General features: G+C 42.6%; 2 protein-coding genes and 1 long non-coding RNA gene across 13 annotated transcripts in view; 2 read left to right on the top strand and 1 right to left on the bottom strand.

Moving 5' to 3' along the window:
• The window catches only part of MGA (MAX dimerization protein MGA), a 94,132-nt gene extending 88,026 nt beyond the window's left edge, over window positions 1-6,106 (top strand). For all 8 annotated transcript variants that reach the window (XM_034661116.1, XM_034661112.1, XM_034661111.1 and 5 more), the window contains 2 exons: window positions 1,029-1,205; window positions 2,269-6,106. In XM_034661116.1, the coding sequence (XP_034517007.1) occupies window positions 1,029-1,205; window positions 2,269-3,545 (1,454 nt within the window). In that variant the 3' untranslated portion in view covers window positions 3,546-6,106. The remainder of the gene's footprint in view (window positions 1-1,028; window positions 1,206-2,268) is intronic.
• On the bottom strand, window positions 1,892-9,675 carry LOC109489994. Its single transcript, XR_002143178.2, has 3 exons — window positions 9,528-9,675; window positions 8,710-8,777; window positions 1,892-2,115 (listed from the first exon to the last, which is right to left on the bottom strand). It is a non-coding gene; the product is annotated as an uncharacterized LOC109489994 (long non-coding RNA).
• Window positions 9,670-17,328, top strand: part of MAPKBP1 (mitogen-activated protein kinase binding protein 1) — a 49,854-nt gene continuing 42,195 nt past the window's right edge. The window contains exons 1-2 of one of the 4 annotated variants that reach the window (XM_011227803.3): window positions 9,670-9,949; window positions 10,489-10,710. In XM_011227803.3, coding sequence (XP_011226105.1) covers window positions 10,594-10,710 — 117 coding nt within the window. In that variant the 5' untranslated portion in view covers window positions 9,670-9,949; window positions 10,489-10,593. The other 3 variants (XM_011227796.3, XM_019802043.2, XM_011227805.3) reach the window with 3 other exon arrangements.

Below are 17,328 nucleotides of genomic sequence, written 5' to 3'. Positions count from 1 at the left end.
TAATGTAGGTGAACATCAGTTTAGTTCAGTGGACTGAGTCTACTCTTGGTCGTATTTTTAGATTTAATTAACTGAATTAAAGATGGGTTATATAAAAAGTATTAACTACATTAGATTTTAGTTTCTAGCTTTACACACGCAAGCAGATCTTAAGAAGTTACACCAGTTATGGTAACATGTAAGACCTACTTCTGATAGCAGTCATGTTATTCTAATGTTTCAATGGATATATTTTTTTAAGCTGTCATCCTTTCATACTTCATACCCGAACTCTTGATTTCCCTGCAGTTTTGCTCATGAGTTGAGTTGTCTTGCTGAGACAAATCAATTGAAATTTTTAAAAAAAGTTTAATTTCGTTGAGTCAGACTCCATATTCATCAGATTGCCTATCAGTGAATTGCTGTTAAGGAACAAAGTAAATCGGTTTTAAGTTATTGTTCTCGCCTATCTTTATTTTGGAAATGAGGCTTTGTTGCTTTTATATTACTTGTTTATATCCTTAGAGAATAGTGTATCCTCTTTTACTCTTTGGGTTGCCCAGTGTATGAACCAGGAATAAGAAAGTCCTGAGGGATACTAGTTTTAACTTTGCTAAGAAAGGATTTTAATGATCATTTAGTCTAGTCCACCTCATTTCATAGATGGAAAAACAAAGTGTAAGGGCTAGAAACTTGTACTTTCTTAGAGGTGTATAAGAGAAGCAAGCCTGGCAATAGAATTGTGTGTGCCTTCATCTTGATTCACTGTCAAGACTGTTTGGAACCATTCCATTGAAAAAGTGGTTGCGTGTTGAGTTTTCCTCAGCATAAGTTCTGTCCCTTAGGAGAAACAGTGGACAGGTAACCCATTATGCAGTGAAAAGTGGTCCAAAAAGTAAATTCCAAGTTGAGGTTCCCTAACTAAATTTGAAATTTGCTTCTTGCCTTTTCAGTCAGAGTGTAGTTTAGGGATATTTCCTAGATTCCTGTGTTATACTAGCATAATTGAAGACCTTTTATCCTTAACTTATTTCTTATTTTCCTTACAGAAAATACCTCACCCTCTAACACTCCACACACCTCTGCCAACATCGTGATGACTCCGCAAGGGCAGTTGCTCACCTTAAAAGGTCCTTTATTCTCAGGACCAGTGGTAACTGTTTCTCCTGCTCTCTTGGAAGCAGATCTGAAGCCTCAAGTTGCCACCAGTACTGTGGCTCAATCAGGTATGTTGTTTTAAGTGTTGTCCTCTCTGGGTAGTGAAAAAGTGTTATTCCTGGTTATCTCACCATGACAGAGAAAGCCTTTGAATTTGTTCTGTAATGGTAAAGATCTCTTATATTTGCATTTTCCTTAGAAAGAGATGACCCTCTTTTTAGAACGTGTTTGGGTCTATTGATTTTTTTTTTTTTTTAACCTGGGATTGGGAACTATTTTGTGATTTTTAGTTATTTCTAAGTAGGAAAAACATTGAAAAGATATGAAAGTAAAAGGAAGATGAGTCATTGTTTTAGATTTTGGTATTGATAAATACTAATTTTGTGTTGTAATCTGAGATGGTGCCCTCCTACTTTATCATCCTGATTCAATATGAACACCACTCCCTTTTGGGAATAAGGAGTAGAATTGAAAAGGAAGTCTGTTTGATGATTCAGGTTCTAGGCAATACATTTCTATTAAGATAAAAGGGTATCTTTATCATAAGTACTCACACTGCTAAACCCTTTATGGAGGGGTCATCCTTTCTTTTACAGTGATGCCTTTAGTGCTTCGTTTTATCCTCAGAGTAGCAGTTAATTGGATGAACAGAATCAAGATACATATTCGCCTCAGAATAAAGAATAAACTGGCAAACATTTCTATAAAATAAGTAGAACTTTAACAAAGAATATTAAAGAGTTCTTTGGTTAGATTTTACCTGTTTTCTTGTTTAGGCTAGGTTCATAATTTGAAGAGCTAATATTTCATGTAAACTGGTAAGGGGTGCCTGGGTGGCTCAGTTAAGCATCTGCCTTCGACTCAGGTCATGATCCCAGAGTCCTGGTATCGAGTCCCGCATCGCATCGGGCTCCCTGAGCAGGGAGCCTGCTTCTCTAACTCTGCCTGCAGTTCCCCCGGCTTGTGCTCTCTCTCGCTCTGTAAAATAAATAAATAAAATCTTAAAAATTAAAATTAAAAAAGTAAACTGTTGAATTTTGACTAACTCTCTGAGATCTCTGGTCATTGGGTATGAATGATAGAGGGATGCTTACCACTGTATATCTAAACGAATTTTTTTTCATCCTCCAGAAAATGACGACTTATTTATGATGCCAAGAATTGTTAATGTGACATCATTGGCCACAGAGGGAGGTTTGGTAGATATGGGTGGCAGCAAATATCCTCATGAAGTTCCTGATGGCAAGCCATCTGACCACCTGAAAAGTACTGTCAGGAATGAAGAGAACTCCTTTGAAGATTCGGGTAGAATCTCTTCCAGAAGCAACCATAGAGATGGCAGAATGGCATTGGGTCCAACACCGGTTTTTCTGACAAATAAAGATTCTGGTTTTCCACAGATAGTTGATGTTTCCAGTATGCAAGAAGCACAAGAGTTCTTACCCAAAAAGATTTCTGGTGAAATGAGAGGTATTCAATATAAATGGAAAGAGTGTGAATCTAGACGGGAGAAACTGAAGCCAAAGGAGTCCACATTTCACAAACTGAAGATGAAAGATCTCAAAGACTCAAGTATAGAGATGGAACTGAGAAAGGTAGCATCTGCTATAGAGGAAGCAGCGCTGGATCCCAGTGAACTGCTAACTAACATGGAAGATGAGGATGACACTGATGAGACACTGACTTCTTTGCTCAATGAGATTGCCTTTCTTAATCAGCAACTAAATGACGACTCTGTTAGCCTGGCTGAACTGCCCAGCTCTGTGGATACAGAGTTCACAGGGGATGCTCGACGGGCTTTTATAAGTAAGCTTCCTCCTGGGAACCGAGCAACTTTCCAGGTTGGCCACTTGGGAACCGGTTTGAAAGAGTTGCCTGATGTACAAGGGGAGAGTGACTCTGTCAGTCCTCTCCTCTTGCACTTGGAAGATGATGACTTTTCTGAGAATGAAAAACAACTTGCTGAACCAGCCTCTGAACCAGATGTCCTTAAGATTGTTATTGACTCTGAGATAAAGGATTCCCTCCTTTCCCACAGGAAAGCCAGTGATGGTGGGAAGAGTACTTCTGGCGTCCCTGCAGAGCCTGAAAGTGTGTCCTCGCCTCCCGTCCTACATATGAAGGCTGGCCTAGAGAACAGCAGCACAGATACTTTGTGGAGGCCTATGCCAAAGTTGGCACCTCTAGGTTTAAAAGTAGCTAATCCTTCTAGTGATGCAGATGGTCAGGGTCTCAAGGTGATGCCTTGTTTGGCACCTGTAGCTGCCAAAGTTGGATCAGTTGGACACAAAATGAACTTAACAGGGAATGACCAGGAATGCCGGGAGAGCAAGGTGATGCCTACACTGGCACCTGTTGTGGCCAAATTGGGCAACTCTGGGGCCTCACCAAGTTCTGCAGGGAAATGAACTTATTTGTCCTCAGGCAGAAGCCAGGCTATGAGGGAAACCACCTTTCTCTGTAGGCGTCTGTTTATTTGTGTCATGGAACTGTGATCCTTGACTTCGTTGCGGTGGATGATGGTAGAGAAAGGGGGGTAGGGTGCTGACCTCGGTATTTGAAATTACTACTATGAAATTCTGATCATGTTAAAATGTGTTACCTCACTTGTGGTGCTGGGTCTCCTCATCCTCTCTAAGAAGATGTGATCCATTACTGAACACGAGGTGCCCCTCTTACCCAAGGAATTCATGACAAGACTAGGTCCATAGTGGTTCCTAGTTCTTCCCTCCCAGAGAAAAAGCTGCTTGAGACTTTGGAGTTGCTGTGGGCTGAACTGTAGTGGATAGTTGTTGTTTTAAGTGGTTTAAGTCCGAAATCCAAGGAATGTGATGCACTTGTGCAAAGGGATCCAGAAGAGATAGTTTTTAGTTGCTGTTTCAAGAGTAGTGGGAGAGAGGGTGGTACCATGGAATACCAAAGTGAAACACTTTGTGTCATTCAGCAAAATTTTCTCTTCTTTCATATCCCAAGTAGCTTCCATTCCCTTATCTTTTCAATCAGAATTATAAATCCAAGCCTTCTGGTAAAGTAGGAATGCTTTTAACTTTTAATATTAAGGTGATTATTTTGAGATGTTAAGGAAAATACTAGTTCTCCCTTACTGTCTGGGTGTTGAAAAGACATTTCACAGTACCAGGGATTTCTGCCTGGAATATATATTTTGGAGGTAGGCATAGAAGGAGCCCTCCCATTTTCACAAATCACATCACTCAAGAGACAGCTAAAATGAAAAGCATTCCCTGCCCAGACCAGAGACAGTGGCCAAAACAAAAAATTGTGGGGCTGGATGTTTCCCATATCAGACCAGCCTCCTGGTGCTTGAAGGTTTCATTCACTATTACCTGCACAGGATGTAAAGAAAAGAAAAGTCATAGTAGGCACTCTTTACCAGGGAAGTGAGGCAGTATTTGAATCACGAGATATATTTTTTATTATCTGCTACCATGGATTCAATGATCTGTAGAGCTTTTTCACTCATTAGCTGTCAGGGTATGAAGGACTGACAGCCTGTAAAGATAAAGATATTTATATTTTTGTATAGTTGTTTTCATAGATTTCTCAAAGGCTGAAGTTTTCAACCTAGAAGATGAGATTTGTATTGAGTATAGAAATGATGTTTCCTATCTAGTTTGTAAATAATCATGGTGCACTTGAGGGGTCTCTTGGAAACTCCTGGGGGCAAGAATCACTATTCTGAAAATGTATAGATTGGGATTTAGCTGCTGCATTTTGCCTTTCTTAAATAATTATATTTTGGAATGTAACCCCTGTTCTGTCTTCATTGACAGGATTTGCTTGTGTTGTGAAACACTAACACAAGAGCTTCCAGTGCCTGGGCTGTGCCTAGGTGATGCTATTTCTTCTGCATCCCCCCCTTTGCCTTCTTTATGCCAAATCCCACTCAGCATATCTTCAGACGTAGGTTGTGAGACCAGCTTTGGAATGGTTCTAATCAGTGAATTAGTACTTCCATGGTTGGCTCCCTTTCTGGTAATTCTGGTAATCAGCAGATTGAAAAAGGGTGGAAAAATTCCTCTGCGAATTGCAGAGAGCAAATTCTTCATTGGTTTTGTGCTACTTGCCTTTCTAGACCTGCTCATCAGCATTCAACCTTCCCTCTTTTAAAGGTTTTTTGAAGAAGCTTGAAGTAGGTAATGAGTGCCCCTCAGCTTCTCAGTATCCCTCCCACTCCTCTTTACCCAGCAGATTTCATTCAATGCCTTAGCCAAGGAGTCCAGCACCTGTCTCTCCTGCTAATTATTGTCCTTGGAGATTCTAGTACTTTAATCCAGGTATAGCAGTTCCCATTATTAACTTGCTTGTCTCGTCCTCACATTTCCTCCTGACTTCCCAAGGCTCTCGTTACGGCTTTTGAGGGTCAGCCAAGGAGAAGGCAAGTGAGTTGAATAAGCCTCAGGAAAAGAAGGACCATTCTGCTTCTGAACACTGTTTCCTTTTTTAGAAGAAAATAGATAAACAGGTAATAATCAGTTCTTGATGGGAAGATAGTTGACATGAGAGATGTTCAGAGATAGAAATGAGAGATGATTCCAGATATTTAAGGAAGGCTGCAGATGTCTTTACAAACTCCCAAGATAATGGTGTTTTCAAGACCGCTTAGAACTTGCAAGTTGTGAGGGCGAATTTGGAGGGCTCGGACGTCACAACAGTCCTGCAGTCTTGACAGAAGTCTCAGATCTCCAAAAACTCCTTCCCTTTAACCTTACCCCAGGAGAAACTGATCTATGAAAATGACATGTGTGATTATGAAAGACACAGTTGAGTGAGAGGAGTTGAGTTGGGAGGATAGATAGTGAGCTCTCACCCTAACACTATATGAAGCATGATCTCAGTAGACCAATAATTCGCCTTTTTATACGTCTGTAAATAAATGGAATGTTTTTAAGAATATAATTATGTCAGATTTAGCCTTTTCTTTTATATATTAAATATATATCTTTCCTTTTCTGCTTTTGAAAAATGACTATTTTTTTTAGAATCGTAAGAACAGAAAAAGTTTGGTGAGTGGAAGGCAGAATGTATAAACTTGAAATAAATAAATCAGTTATAATAATTAAAGCAGGATTTGGTGTTGGGAGGTTTGTGCTGAGTTGGAGCAGAGAAATCTAATGCTCTGAGTCATTTGAGAGAGGTGCCTAGTTTTATCCTAGGAATTCCTTATTGTTTTCAAAGTTTCTGACATGCTATCTGGGGGAGATTTTTGCTAATTGTAGCATGTTTTACATGGAGACTTCAAAATTTTACACAAATTGACAGCAAGTGTTTGTCTCAAGACGTTCTACAGTGAAGAAAGGCTAGCCTCATAATACTGATGTGTGCAAGGTAATATACCTGTTACCTTAGAGAATAACCGGGCATAAACAGTCTCGGGCTAAGGACAATAAATGTTCTTAAAGCAAGGTACATGTTAAGATTTACAAAAAGTTTTATTAAAGGAGTCCTTTAGACATTGAAACTAAGATCACTAACAGTGAAGTCTGTGTATTATAAACTTCATGCACATTACTTTGGGTAAATGTATAATACATGCAGGGTTTTCCCCCCCAGAACTATGGATGAAATACCTGATAGGCCCTTCTGTAACAAGTTTGAAAATACACAGATGAAAAGAAGATAATCCATATATAATTTGGGGCAGTGGTTAGTAGTATTTTTGTGTGTGTGTGTTTTCCCCCCCCTCTTTTAATTATACCGCTTAAGAAAATTGAATGGGATCAGGTGAATTGAGAGGTAAATGCACTTGGAAGATGGGTCTGAAAAATGGTGATAAACCTGTGTTCCTCATGCACAGATTAAAAAACAATGCACAGAGTAGACAGCACATTTTCAGGTACTTTTATAGAGAATGGTGGATAACCAAGAATCTGAATACATTTCTTGCACATAATTGTTGATTTTGAAGAAAATGCTTGTAAGGGCATCAAATCTTCATGTTATTGTATTATCTCTAATGAAATTTTACATGAACATGAATGGCTGGATACAGAGAAAATTAAAGCTGAGGTATACAGACTCTCACTGCCATTTGGAGAAAAAAAAAGATGAGTCAAAAATGCATTTTTAAAACAAGAGGGGAATAATTTGATATATACAACTTCTTAACTGAGGCATGGTTGTAGTATATTAAGTATGACTGAACTACTCTACAGAGATACCTAAGTGTTGAGTAATAGTGTGATGGAGGCATGTGGAGGGTGAGAAGGCTAAAACCATGGAAGGAGTTGAGTATTTTGAGACAAATCAAGCTCTACTAAATTCTATCTTTGCAAACTCTGCTGTTAGAAGAGATTTTGTTAAACAGGAAAGCAGTCTTGGAAGCATTGTTTTGAGATCCATCCTGTTTCCAACTGCAAGCATTGATCTCAGCTGGCCCACAGTGCCTTGCATGTAAAGGTGCTCAATAAATATTTGAACTGATGAGCAAATGTTTACTCCAGCCTGTTAGTTTTCCAGGATCTTATAATTGCACCTTTTTGCATGTTAAGCCTAGGGTGAATTTTTAAATCTGATCTAATGAGCATAGTGCAAAATTGTATGCATCTATTCCTAGACATCTACAAGTTTAGATCTGACAACCATGTATGTTTTGGACATACACAAGCAGAATAAAAAGCGAAATAGTATATGGGTGGTGAAATACTTATATAAGGGTCAACTGCATTTGGAGGGTGGGCTGGCAATTACTTAGTTTGGAGAAAAGGGGATAGCGCTTTTATTCACACTAGACCTAGGGTTACTATTTTCTGAGGAATAAATTCATGAAGCATGGGAACAGGCTGTGGGAACAGCCTACAGCCTGTTCCCATATTGACAATTCAAAAATTGCGTGATATCTAGACAATAAATGGATTAACTGGTGAAGAATTAAAAATATATGGTTTTTTTGGCCTTAGACTGGACGTATACAGATTCAAGTCTTAGAATATCTCATTACACTGTTATCAGTTTTTCAGCTAGATCATTTTAGACAATGAAAGGAGCTTGGATTGGCCTCTACAACTTCGGCTTCAGATGAGAGTAATTTGGGGAACATTTTCTCTAAGGGGATAAACCAGGTTAACTTTGGATGGGAAATGACCAATGACACTTTGTAAACCTATTCACCTGGCCACAAGTGATGTGAGAAAACCACTAGTGGACACAAAAATGCGGGGGGAGAGAGAATTTTTGAGGATAGAGGTGGCGGTTGCTGGGGCATGTATACAGCACACAGGTAAGGACAGCAGGTGGCACCATTTGTTAGTGTTACATTTGCTCCCCCCTTTCCCCCATAGAAGTAAAATAGACTAACGAGGAATTGAACCAACTCTCCATTGAATACCCTGTGGCTGACCCTTGCCTCCTTCCTTCAGATTTGAGAAATAAACGGAAGATCCCGTTTTATGTTGTATTATGTCTGCGGTGTGGTGGAAGAGAAGGAAGCCTCATGCCTCTGGTAGCCATTGCCAGTAGGTCGTCTAGGAGGTGACTTTACTGATTTTTGTTTTAACTTGTGGTCTTTGCAGATCTCGTTTTTAATACATGGCTTCAATATACACAAGTACATACCTCTTTTGCCAAATGGCTGTACAAGGTGCACCCACAGGCGTCCTTCCCTTCTGCTAAGGTGGTGTCTCCTGCAGGGGTTCCAAAGATTTGGATAGGGTGAGACAAGATGTGTATCAGTGTACGCTTCGTCTGGGGCCCGTCTTTGGCTTACGTTAACCTTTTCATAGGCAATGTCGAAGTAGCAAGGAGGCCGAAGGGCTTCTAGAAAACAAATAGGCTGAGACACCTAAGAAGTAATATGTAAAGAGTATTTCTGTGCGCGGGCGCCACTCCTCTCCCCCCACAATGAACTAGAAAAACTATATCACTAAATCCAGTGCCAACAAGCTTGACGGTGACCTCGCCAAAGTAACAATACTAGGGAAAAGAATAAATTTTGACGCAAACAAGGAAAAGATCTGGATCAACAAAGTCCTTGTCAACTCTAGGTGAGAGAGTGCGGTGGGACATTGGAGCCTAAAGGGAACAAATGTATCTCAGGAGCATTCACTTCTCTCTACCCTCACCCACCTAAAGCTCAGTTCATGGCTATCATCTCCCTCTCTTTTTCCGATCATGGCCAATCAGGTTGCCCAGTTCAAAACACTTGTTACCGATCTAAAGGGTTACTCAGGAAAGTCATTTCACGTAGGTCAAAGCACCTGGGAGGCGGCGAGCAGAAACGATTCTAACCGCTTTAGATCCCAGCGCTTAGGGTCGATGGGAGCAGAGTCTTATATCTGTACCTCAACCCTGTAATTGTGAGCTAGGAGTTAGTTTTGGCTAAGGTCTCTCAGGCCTATCAAATGCCAACCGCCGCACCCTGGGGGCGTGGTTACCGTTTTGTTGGGGCTCTGGGAAGATCACTTCTCTGGAGCACCGGGCCTGATAATACCGTAAAAGGCTGGTTCTCTCAATTCTGAAGCCATGTTCTGTTGACCTTCCATTAGGAGCGCTCCCCGCTCCTGCACGGTGCGGAACCCTTAGTTTTCTAGTCCCATCTCTGCTTCCTAGGCCCTTTCATTGGCTCCACCCCCATAAGCCTTACTGGTCCACTCTCAGAACGCCCTCCTGGTTACAGACCGCACCCCCTCGCCTCGGCTCCGCCTTACCGGCCCGTAGCTTGGCCCAGGCGGTAGTTCGCGTTTTGAGCCGCTCGTGCCACCATAGCTGCTGCTGCCGCTGCTGCAGCGGAGCCGAAATCGCCGTGCGCGATGCCTGACGGCGCTGTGAGCGGGGTGCCCCCCGCGCCCTGGGGCTGGTGAGTCTGGGCCCGAGCGGGGGCGCTGGCGAGTTGCTGGGACTGCTGAGGGAGGTGAAAGAGAAGGGTCCAGGGCCCCTACGGAGGGCCGAGAGCGAGCTACCGAGGGTCGGGGGTGGGGGAGGGAGGCTCCCGTGGCAGAACGGGTTGCCGGGCCACAGCGAGTCCCGCCGCGCCGAGTGTCCCTGCGGCCGCCAGCTCAGGTGTCCAAGCCCCTGGCGGGACTCCTCGGTGGCCTCCTTCTTTAGACACTGCAGTTGCCATGGGAACAGTTGGAAATTAACGGGGACCAGACCAACCACAAGCCCTACCAGGGCCAATCCCATCCCTCTGGCTGAACGCCTCTGGCAGGCGTGGGCCTGGTATTTCTTTGCAGCTCAGGCTTTTTTCCCCCTCTTTTTCATGGGTTTGTCCTTCAGACATAAGAAACCACGCAGGGCTTGAAGGCAGGTATGAGAGGAGAAGGGAGAGGGTAATGCCTAGAGATAAGAGCTGCAAACACGGCCAGGCAGAAGGTAAGGTGGCCTGTGCCATCTCAGGTCAGTGGGAGGGCATACTGGAAGGACCTGTGGAGTGGGAAGGCAGTGCCGCTTTTGAGACAAGTTCCAAGACTGGGCCAGGACTGTCCCCGGGGGCTTCTCATCATGATGGCTGTGGAAGGGTCAACCATTACCAGCCGGATCAAGAACCTGCTGCGATCTCCATCCATCAAATTACGCAGGAGTAAGGCAGGAAGCCGGCGAGAGGACCTCAGCTCCAAGGTGAGTCCTAGTATTGGGAGGCACCCCTTTCCACCCTTCCCCTCTTCTGTTCCGTGTTCGTCTTTCACTTTCCTCTTTCTTGGTAAAGAGAAGAACCAGAAGCTCCTGTTGGCTATAAAGGGTCAAGTGTGCCCATGTATGCCCCTCGAGGAAGCAATGATTTAATTTTAGGTTAAAGGAAAAAGAGCAGCAGGAGTGGGCATGCCGAGATTTCTCCATGAAAAGGAATAGGAGGAAGGCGACCTGGATTCAGTTGTGGCTTCACTACAAACTAAGACTGTGCTTGGGGAAGCCAGTTCATAACTGATGACTCAGTTTCCCATTTTGGATGAGGTAGTGGGACCACATACCCTATGAGGGGCTAAGTTGTGACTAATGTAGCTGCAGGTGTTAGTGTCACAGCTGAGGTTATGCAAGACAGTAGTAGCAGAAAGAACAACTGGTTTGAGGAATTGGCTTGCTAAATGCTTTTGCCTGGGGTCAAAACAAATTTGTCTCTACAAGAAGCCTAAATTTAACTGGAGCCTCTTGGCTGCTTAGGAATGATAACATGCAAAGAGCCAGGTATCTGCCAGGAAAACAGTCCTCACTGTCTTACTCACTCTGTGCCAAGCACTATATCCCACCCTGCTGCAGAAGTTCCTCAGAGGCCAGTCCCTTTCCATCCCCTCACTTGTCTGGGTATTGGTCTTTATGCTTTCTTCAACTTCATTGAGCCCCCACAACTTTGGGAATACAAAAGTAGACCACATTTATTTAAGCCCTGAAGGAGTCTAGGGGTTTGTTCCCACAGAATCAGATTAGACTCTTGTATCATATTAGCAGCCTATAAACACAGTAGCCTTGTGCGGTACAGGATTGCTACAGGGAGAGGCACTGGGGACAGCAGCATTTTATTGCCTTGCCTGTATCTCTTCAGAGGATGAGTAGAGCCAATGAGAAATAGTTTAGGGTGCTTATGTGAAACATGGAAGGATTCTGGGGAGACTTAGTTCAGATCTCTGTCCTTTAACAGAACTTACTTGGATGTGGTCAGAAGGAGAACAGCCTTCCTGTATATTTCAGCAGGCTAATTGAAATTAGCCACAAGGTTCCATGGCAGTGGAGTTGGTGACCTTTCCAAGGACTCTAATAGGAGTTCATTGTTCATATTCTCCAGAGGTAGGAAACTGAGCCTGGAACTTAGAAACTGTCTTAGATTTGACTCTCTTCACTCATTTACTGTTGGACCATTCTTGGTACGGCAAGCTCTCTTATTCTGGGCTGGTAACTTGGCAGTGCCCACCACCATTAGAGCAATATTCTCATATGTTTTGGCTTCTTTTTCTGACCAAAAATGTTATAGGTAGTAGAAATATGTAATGGGAGTTTATTCTTCAGTGTTAATACTTACTATAATTTTGGTCTGGAATCCAGAAGGTACAGTCGCCATTCTTTAAAACTTCCCATATCACTCATCATTAATGGACTTAACAAATATTTGTTGTGTGCCTGTTATGTATGGAATCAGTGATGACTAAAACATCCTTGCCATTAAAGAGCTTGTGGCTAGTCAGATACATAAACAAATAATTACAACTTGGTATGTTAAGTGCTGTCCCGGAAGTAGGCCTAAAGGTCTTAAGGGCAGCACAGGGGAGGGAACCTAAGTCAGCTTAGGGGAATTAGGAAAGACTTCACAGAGGTAGGGATGCTTGAACTCTGAGTCCTGAGGCAAGAGAAGAGGAGAGGCTCTCTAGGAAAACAGTGAAAAAGAGCATCCCTATGGTATCATCATTAAACATCCCTGTTTCAAATAGGAATTCAGTGTTTCAGACTGCTTTAAATGGCTTTGTTTGTCCTGGAGCTGTGAATGAAGGAAATACTTAGCTGAAGTTGAATGACCCTTGAGTAGTCTGACAGAATAAGAGTGCTGGTATCTATCTTTAGCACCCAAAAGTAGTTGCTGGCCTTGTGTGCCTGGGACCCTACACTCTTTGTTGAAGTCTCAACTTTAGATGACTCTAAAAGCCTGCCCTGTAGTAATCCACGTAGGACCTGATGTATAAAGCTTTGTGAGCTGCTCTAGTATGTGGTGGCTGTGGGTCATCATGGTAACAATCAGAAGCTTGTGATTCGCGGGTAACTCTGAAATAAAATTTGAAGACCAAAAGACATATGCCTTTGAGGATGGGGGGGGCGAGGCAAAGAAGGAAGTGACAGAGGGCCTTTGTGTAGCTCAGACGGCCTGACCTCAGACGGCCTGCTGCTTTGAGTCACACTGTTCCTCCTGTCTAATGTAGCCTTTTCTCCAAATTCTCCACTTACTTTTATACCCAGTTCTGTATTTACTGGAGCCACAAGGACTTCTCTGAGTAGCCCCACTACCTTGGAACCAATCTCTCATTGTTCTTTTATGTATGTCTTCATTTCCTAAGGCCAGGGGTCATGTTCTTTATTTCTTTTACATCACACTGTTTAGTATAGTGTAAGGTGTGAGTAAATCATAAGTGAATAAACGAATGAAAACACTTTTTTTTTTTAAAGATTTTATTTATTTATTTGACAGAAACAGTGAGAGAGGGAACACAAGCAAGGGGAGTGTGAGAGGGAGAAGCAGGCTTCCTGCTGAGCACTGAGCCCGATGTGGGGCTCGATCCCAGGACCCTGGGATCATGACCTGAGCCAAAGGCAGACGCTTAACAGCTGAGCCACCCAGGCACCCCGTGAATGAAAACACTTTAATGATGTCAGATATAGTGGGGATAAACTTGGAACTCCAGAGGAATAGGAGACCATCAGGAGGAGTTTTGTGATGTCTTTAAAGAAAAATTGAAATTAGGAATAATAAAATGTTGAAAAAGAAGTAGAGATGTAGCCAGCCTCGTTAAGTGTGAAGGGCACAAGCGAGAAGGGGAAGTGCATATATGCAGAAAGTAATGCTCATTAAAGACTTTTTAACTCAGGAGAGACTTAGTTAAAAATATGGTTGAAATATTGTTAAAAACTGGAATGAGGGCCAAGTAGAAATGGGGATTGAGAGTCTTGATTGAGAAATGGGTAATTAAGAGCTAAGATTTGTATTAAACTTTATCTGAGGGAGGGAAGTCTCTGCAGTGAGATAGAATTTGAAAAGAGTAATTTGAGGTTTTATTGCCAGATCTGCTGAGTCTTGATGAAGTGTAACTCAAAGTTATCAGTTGTAAACACCCTTCAACTTTAAATTCTGTACAATTGTCAGTTCTGGCTTTCAGCTGAGGCTGTGTTTTCCTTAAGCATGTGTGTGCTCTGGGTAGCTAGCCCTCCCCCTCTTTTCTTAAAGTTTCTGGAAGATTTTTATGTGGAGGGAGCTGGGTCATTTTTCTGTTTTAACAAAGGACAGAAATGGAATGAAGCCGAGCAGGCACGATGTAAGTTAGGGATACAAAAGGATTCCTGTGCTGGAGAGTTGTTAGATTTTGAAAAAGTAAATGGTTTTGAAATTCTCCTCCTCCTTAATAGCCGTTTGTCCAATCTGGGTTATGTATTATTCCTCTGGAAGCAATGGGTAAGATGACTTGTAGCTTTCTTCTAGTTCTCAGTTTTTATGGATACAGGTCTAATGCATTCTCTCTCTTTTTGTCTCTCTCATTTTTTCCCAAAAATTTCTCATGTCTGGTTGTGTGGTGGTGCTTTGAGCCTTTTCCTATGTGGCTCTAAGAAGAGTTCGTGTAGGGGATTTTCATTGAAGAGAAAAAACTTGCAATAATCTAATGTCAGCTTTTGCTCAGTGTTTGAGTCCAGGTATTGGTACTGAGACTCTTTGATCTGCCTATTTGCTAGTGGGAAAACATATTCATTTCCAAAGCATTTATGTATGGATCATTGGCTTAAGCTTGATGGCTCTTGATTTGGGGGAGGGGTCAGGACAGCAGTGAGATAGAATACTTTTGCAGCTTTTTAAAAATACACAATCCTAGGCCCCATCCTAGCTATATGGAATCAGAAGCTCTGGGGGGAGAGTTTTTATTATGATTATTATTTTTTAAGATTTTATTTATTTGTCAGAGAGAGAGCACAGGCGGGGGAATGGCAGGCAGAGGGAGAAGCAGGCTCCTCGCTGAGCAAGGAGCCCGATGTGGGACTCGATTCCAGGACGCTGGGATCATGACCTGAGCCAAAGGCAGATGCTTAACCGGCCGAGCCACCCAGGCATCCCTCTGGGGATAGAGTTTGGTAGTTGTTTTCTAAAGATTTTATTTTTTATTTATTTGACAGAGAGAAAGAGAGAGGGAGAGCACACAGGCAGGGGGAGAGGGAGAAGCAGGCTTCTCACAGAGGAGTGTATACATTGGGTTCCACCAGAAGCCTGCTGCTGGGTTACAAACCTATGGCTTAAGTGCTAGGACCCTGAAATCTGTTGGCTTCCTACCCAAGTCCTCATTGAGGCTTCTTTTTTAAAAAAATTATTTTACTTTATTTAGAGATTTATTTATTTATTAGAGAGAGGGAGAGAGAGGATGAATGTGGGGGGGCAGAGGGAGAGGGAGAGAGAGAATCTCAAGGAGACTCTTCACTGAGCGTGCAGCCCGATGTGCGGCTCAATCCCATGACCCTGAGATCATGACCTGAGCCGAAATCGAGAGTCAGATGCCTACCTGACTAAGCCACCCAGGTGCCCCATCATTGAGGCTTCTTGAGAGTATAGAAATCTAGCCCAGTAAGTATACTCTTCTCCTTGGGTAGTTCTTATCTCCACTGTCTTTTAGACTGATTTCTCTATAAACTGTTATGTCAGAGATAGATCTGAGAAAACTGCCCTGTTGTAGGGTCAGATATGAGGAACTGATAATTGCCTTACTAAGACAGATCAGCAGGAATTTCCTCTGGGCAGGAGTAGGAAACTTTATGATAATATCTCTGAGTCCTGGCCAGTTTTTTATGTCACCATTCCACTACCCACTTCCCTTGGCACTCATAGGAGCCAAGAGTTTTTAGTGTTTAATACACAGTCTGGGCTCCCCACCTAGAAGTAGATGGCCAAGGGTAGAGGGCTCCTGTGGGCAGAGGCCTTGCCCTCACCTGCCTTTGTGAATGACCTTGAGCAACTTCTTCTTGAGTTTTCTGTCTCTGATATATTCCTCAAGTAAGGCTTGAGAAGTGTCTTGAGATCCTCAGAACAGGTGGTGTACAATGAAAAGTGTGAGGTATTCTCCTGGTTTTGTTCCTTTGATCTCTGCTTCATTTCTCCTTCCGCTGCCTGCAGCTGCCCTCAGCCTTCAAAGTGATTCTCACTGGAGAGAGAGGATTCCTCTCTGGCCCAACGCCTCCTTTGCTGTCTAAAATAGCCCAGCCTCTTCAGGCTCTAAGTTATCTTGCAAAGCCTTCCCTCATCTACTTGGTCTCACTCATTTCAGAGTCTAACAGCACTGCTGCTTTCCAAGTTTCTTTTCCCTCCCTCAGCTTGTAATTTAAGGCAAGTTTCCCCTGTTGGGTCAGTTTGAGTCACTGTCTTATTTCCTGCCCAGATTTTGAATGTCTTTGGGGCCATTGGTATTTCTCTGCCTTCGCTCTTCCCTCATCCATTTGTCACTTGTGTGTTTTTCATCTCTTGACTAATGAAAAAACATTGGTAGAAGTGAGCCTTTAGCCTGACTTCTGTAACCTCTCCGTCAACCTCCTAATCTAAAGTTGGGCTTGTGGCTGTTATTACTGCCCCTTTGTCTGGAAAACAGTCCAGGGCTTGAAATTTGGAACTATGTTTATTCAAACTAAGCTTCTCTGGGAACGTGGTCTGTTGCACTGTTGTTCTCAGAGTATCTGTTGGTTTTACTTCATGGGCAGACTGCAGTATTGGTTAGAAAAAAAGCTAAGTGTTTTCATTAGGACTTGTTGTAGTATACCTCACATTCCCACTGCTACAAGCTAAGCCTCTCCTCTGGGCTCCATTGTTTCATGCAGGACAAGGCCAGGTTTTCTGTCAGCTTCCTTCTTAGTGGAGGTGTGCAATGAGAGCTGCCCACCTGCTTGGATGTTTGCTGAATGAGATCTACATTGTGGGTTTTACCTTAAATTGTATCTGTTACCTCTTAAAATGAAAAGAAAGGGTAGGGGAGGGCAAGAAATGAAGTGACTATGACAGACAAATTGGGCAGTGTGGATCTTTAGGCTTGGTATATTTGAGTGTTCACATTTTCCACATCTTGGTTTCCTCCCTCCCAGCAGTTATATCAGCAAGTCTCCAGTGCTTCTCAATTGGCTACAACATTTTCCTCTGGTTTTGAAGGGCACTTACAGAAGAATGAGTTCACATCACAGGATGGGTATCTCCTCTTAGACTTCTAGGGAGTAAATTCCACCCCTTCTCATTTTATCACAGAGAATGTTTATAATGCTTTTTGTTGCTTCTGTGGTCTATAAAATCGTCTTTTTTTTTTTAGACTAGATTTCTAAGTTTATATACCTAATCTCTCTTCCTAAAACTGGAATGAAGCTAAAGATCTTTCCCTCTTCCTGCCCCTTCTTTCATAGCTGAGATTTAAATTTACTTGAAGATCTTGGAGCACTTAGTGAAACCACATGGCTGATTTTTTTTTGTTTTGTTTTCAGTGTGGCAGATTCTCTTTTGGAGGAATCCTGAGAAGGGAGTTTCTTAGGTTC

Source organism: Ailuropoda melanoleuca, chromosome 5, assembly GCF_002007445.2.
Source record: "Ailuropoda melanoleuca isolate Jingjing chromosome 5, ASM200744v2, whole genome shotgun sequence".
Taxonomy (NCBI): domain Eukaryota; kingdom Metazoa; phylum Chordata; class Mammalia; order Carnivora; family Ursidae; genus Ailuropoda; species Ailuropoda melanoleuca.
The sequence above is the reverse complement of the archived record's forward strand: the minus strand, read 5'-3'. Positions and strand labels throughout refer to the sequence as shown.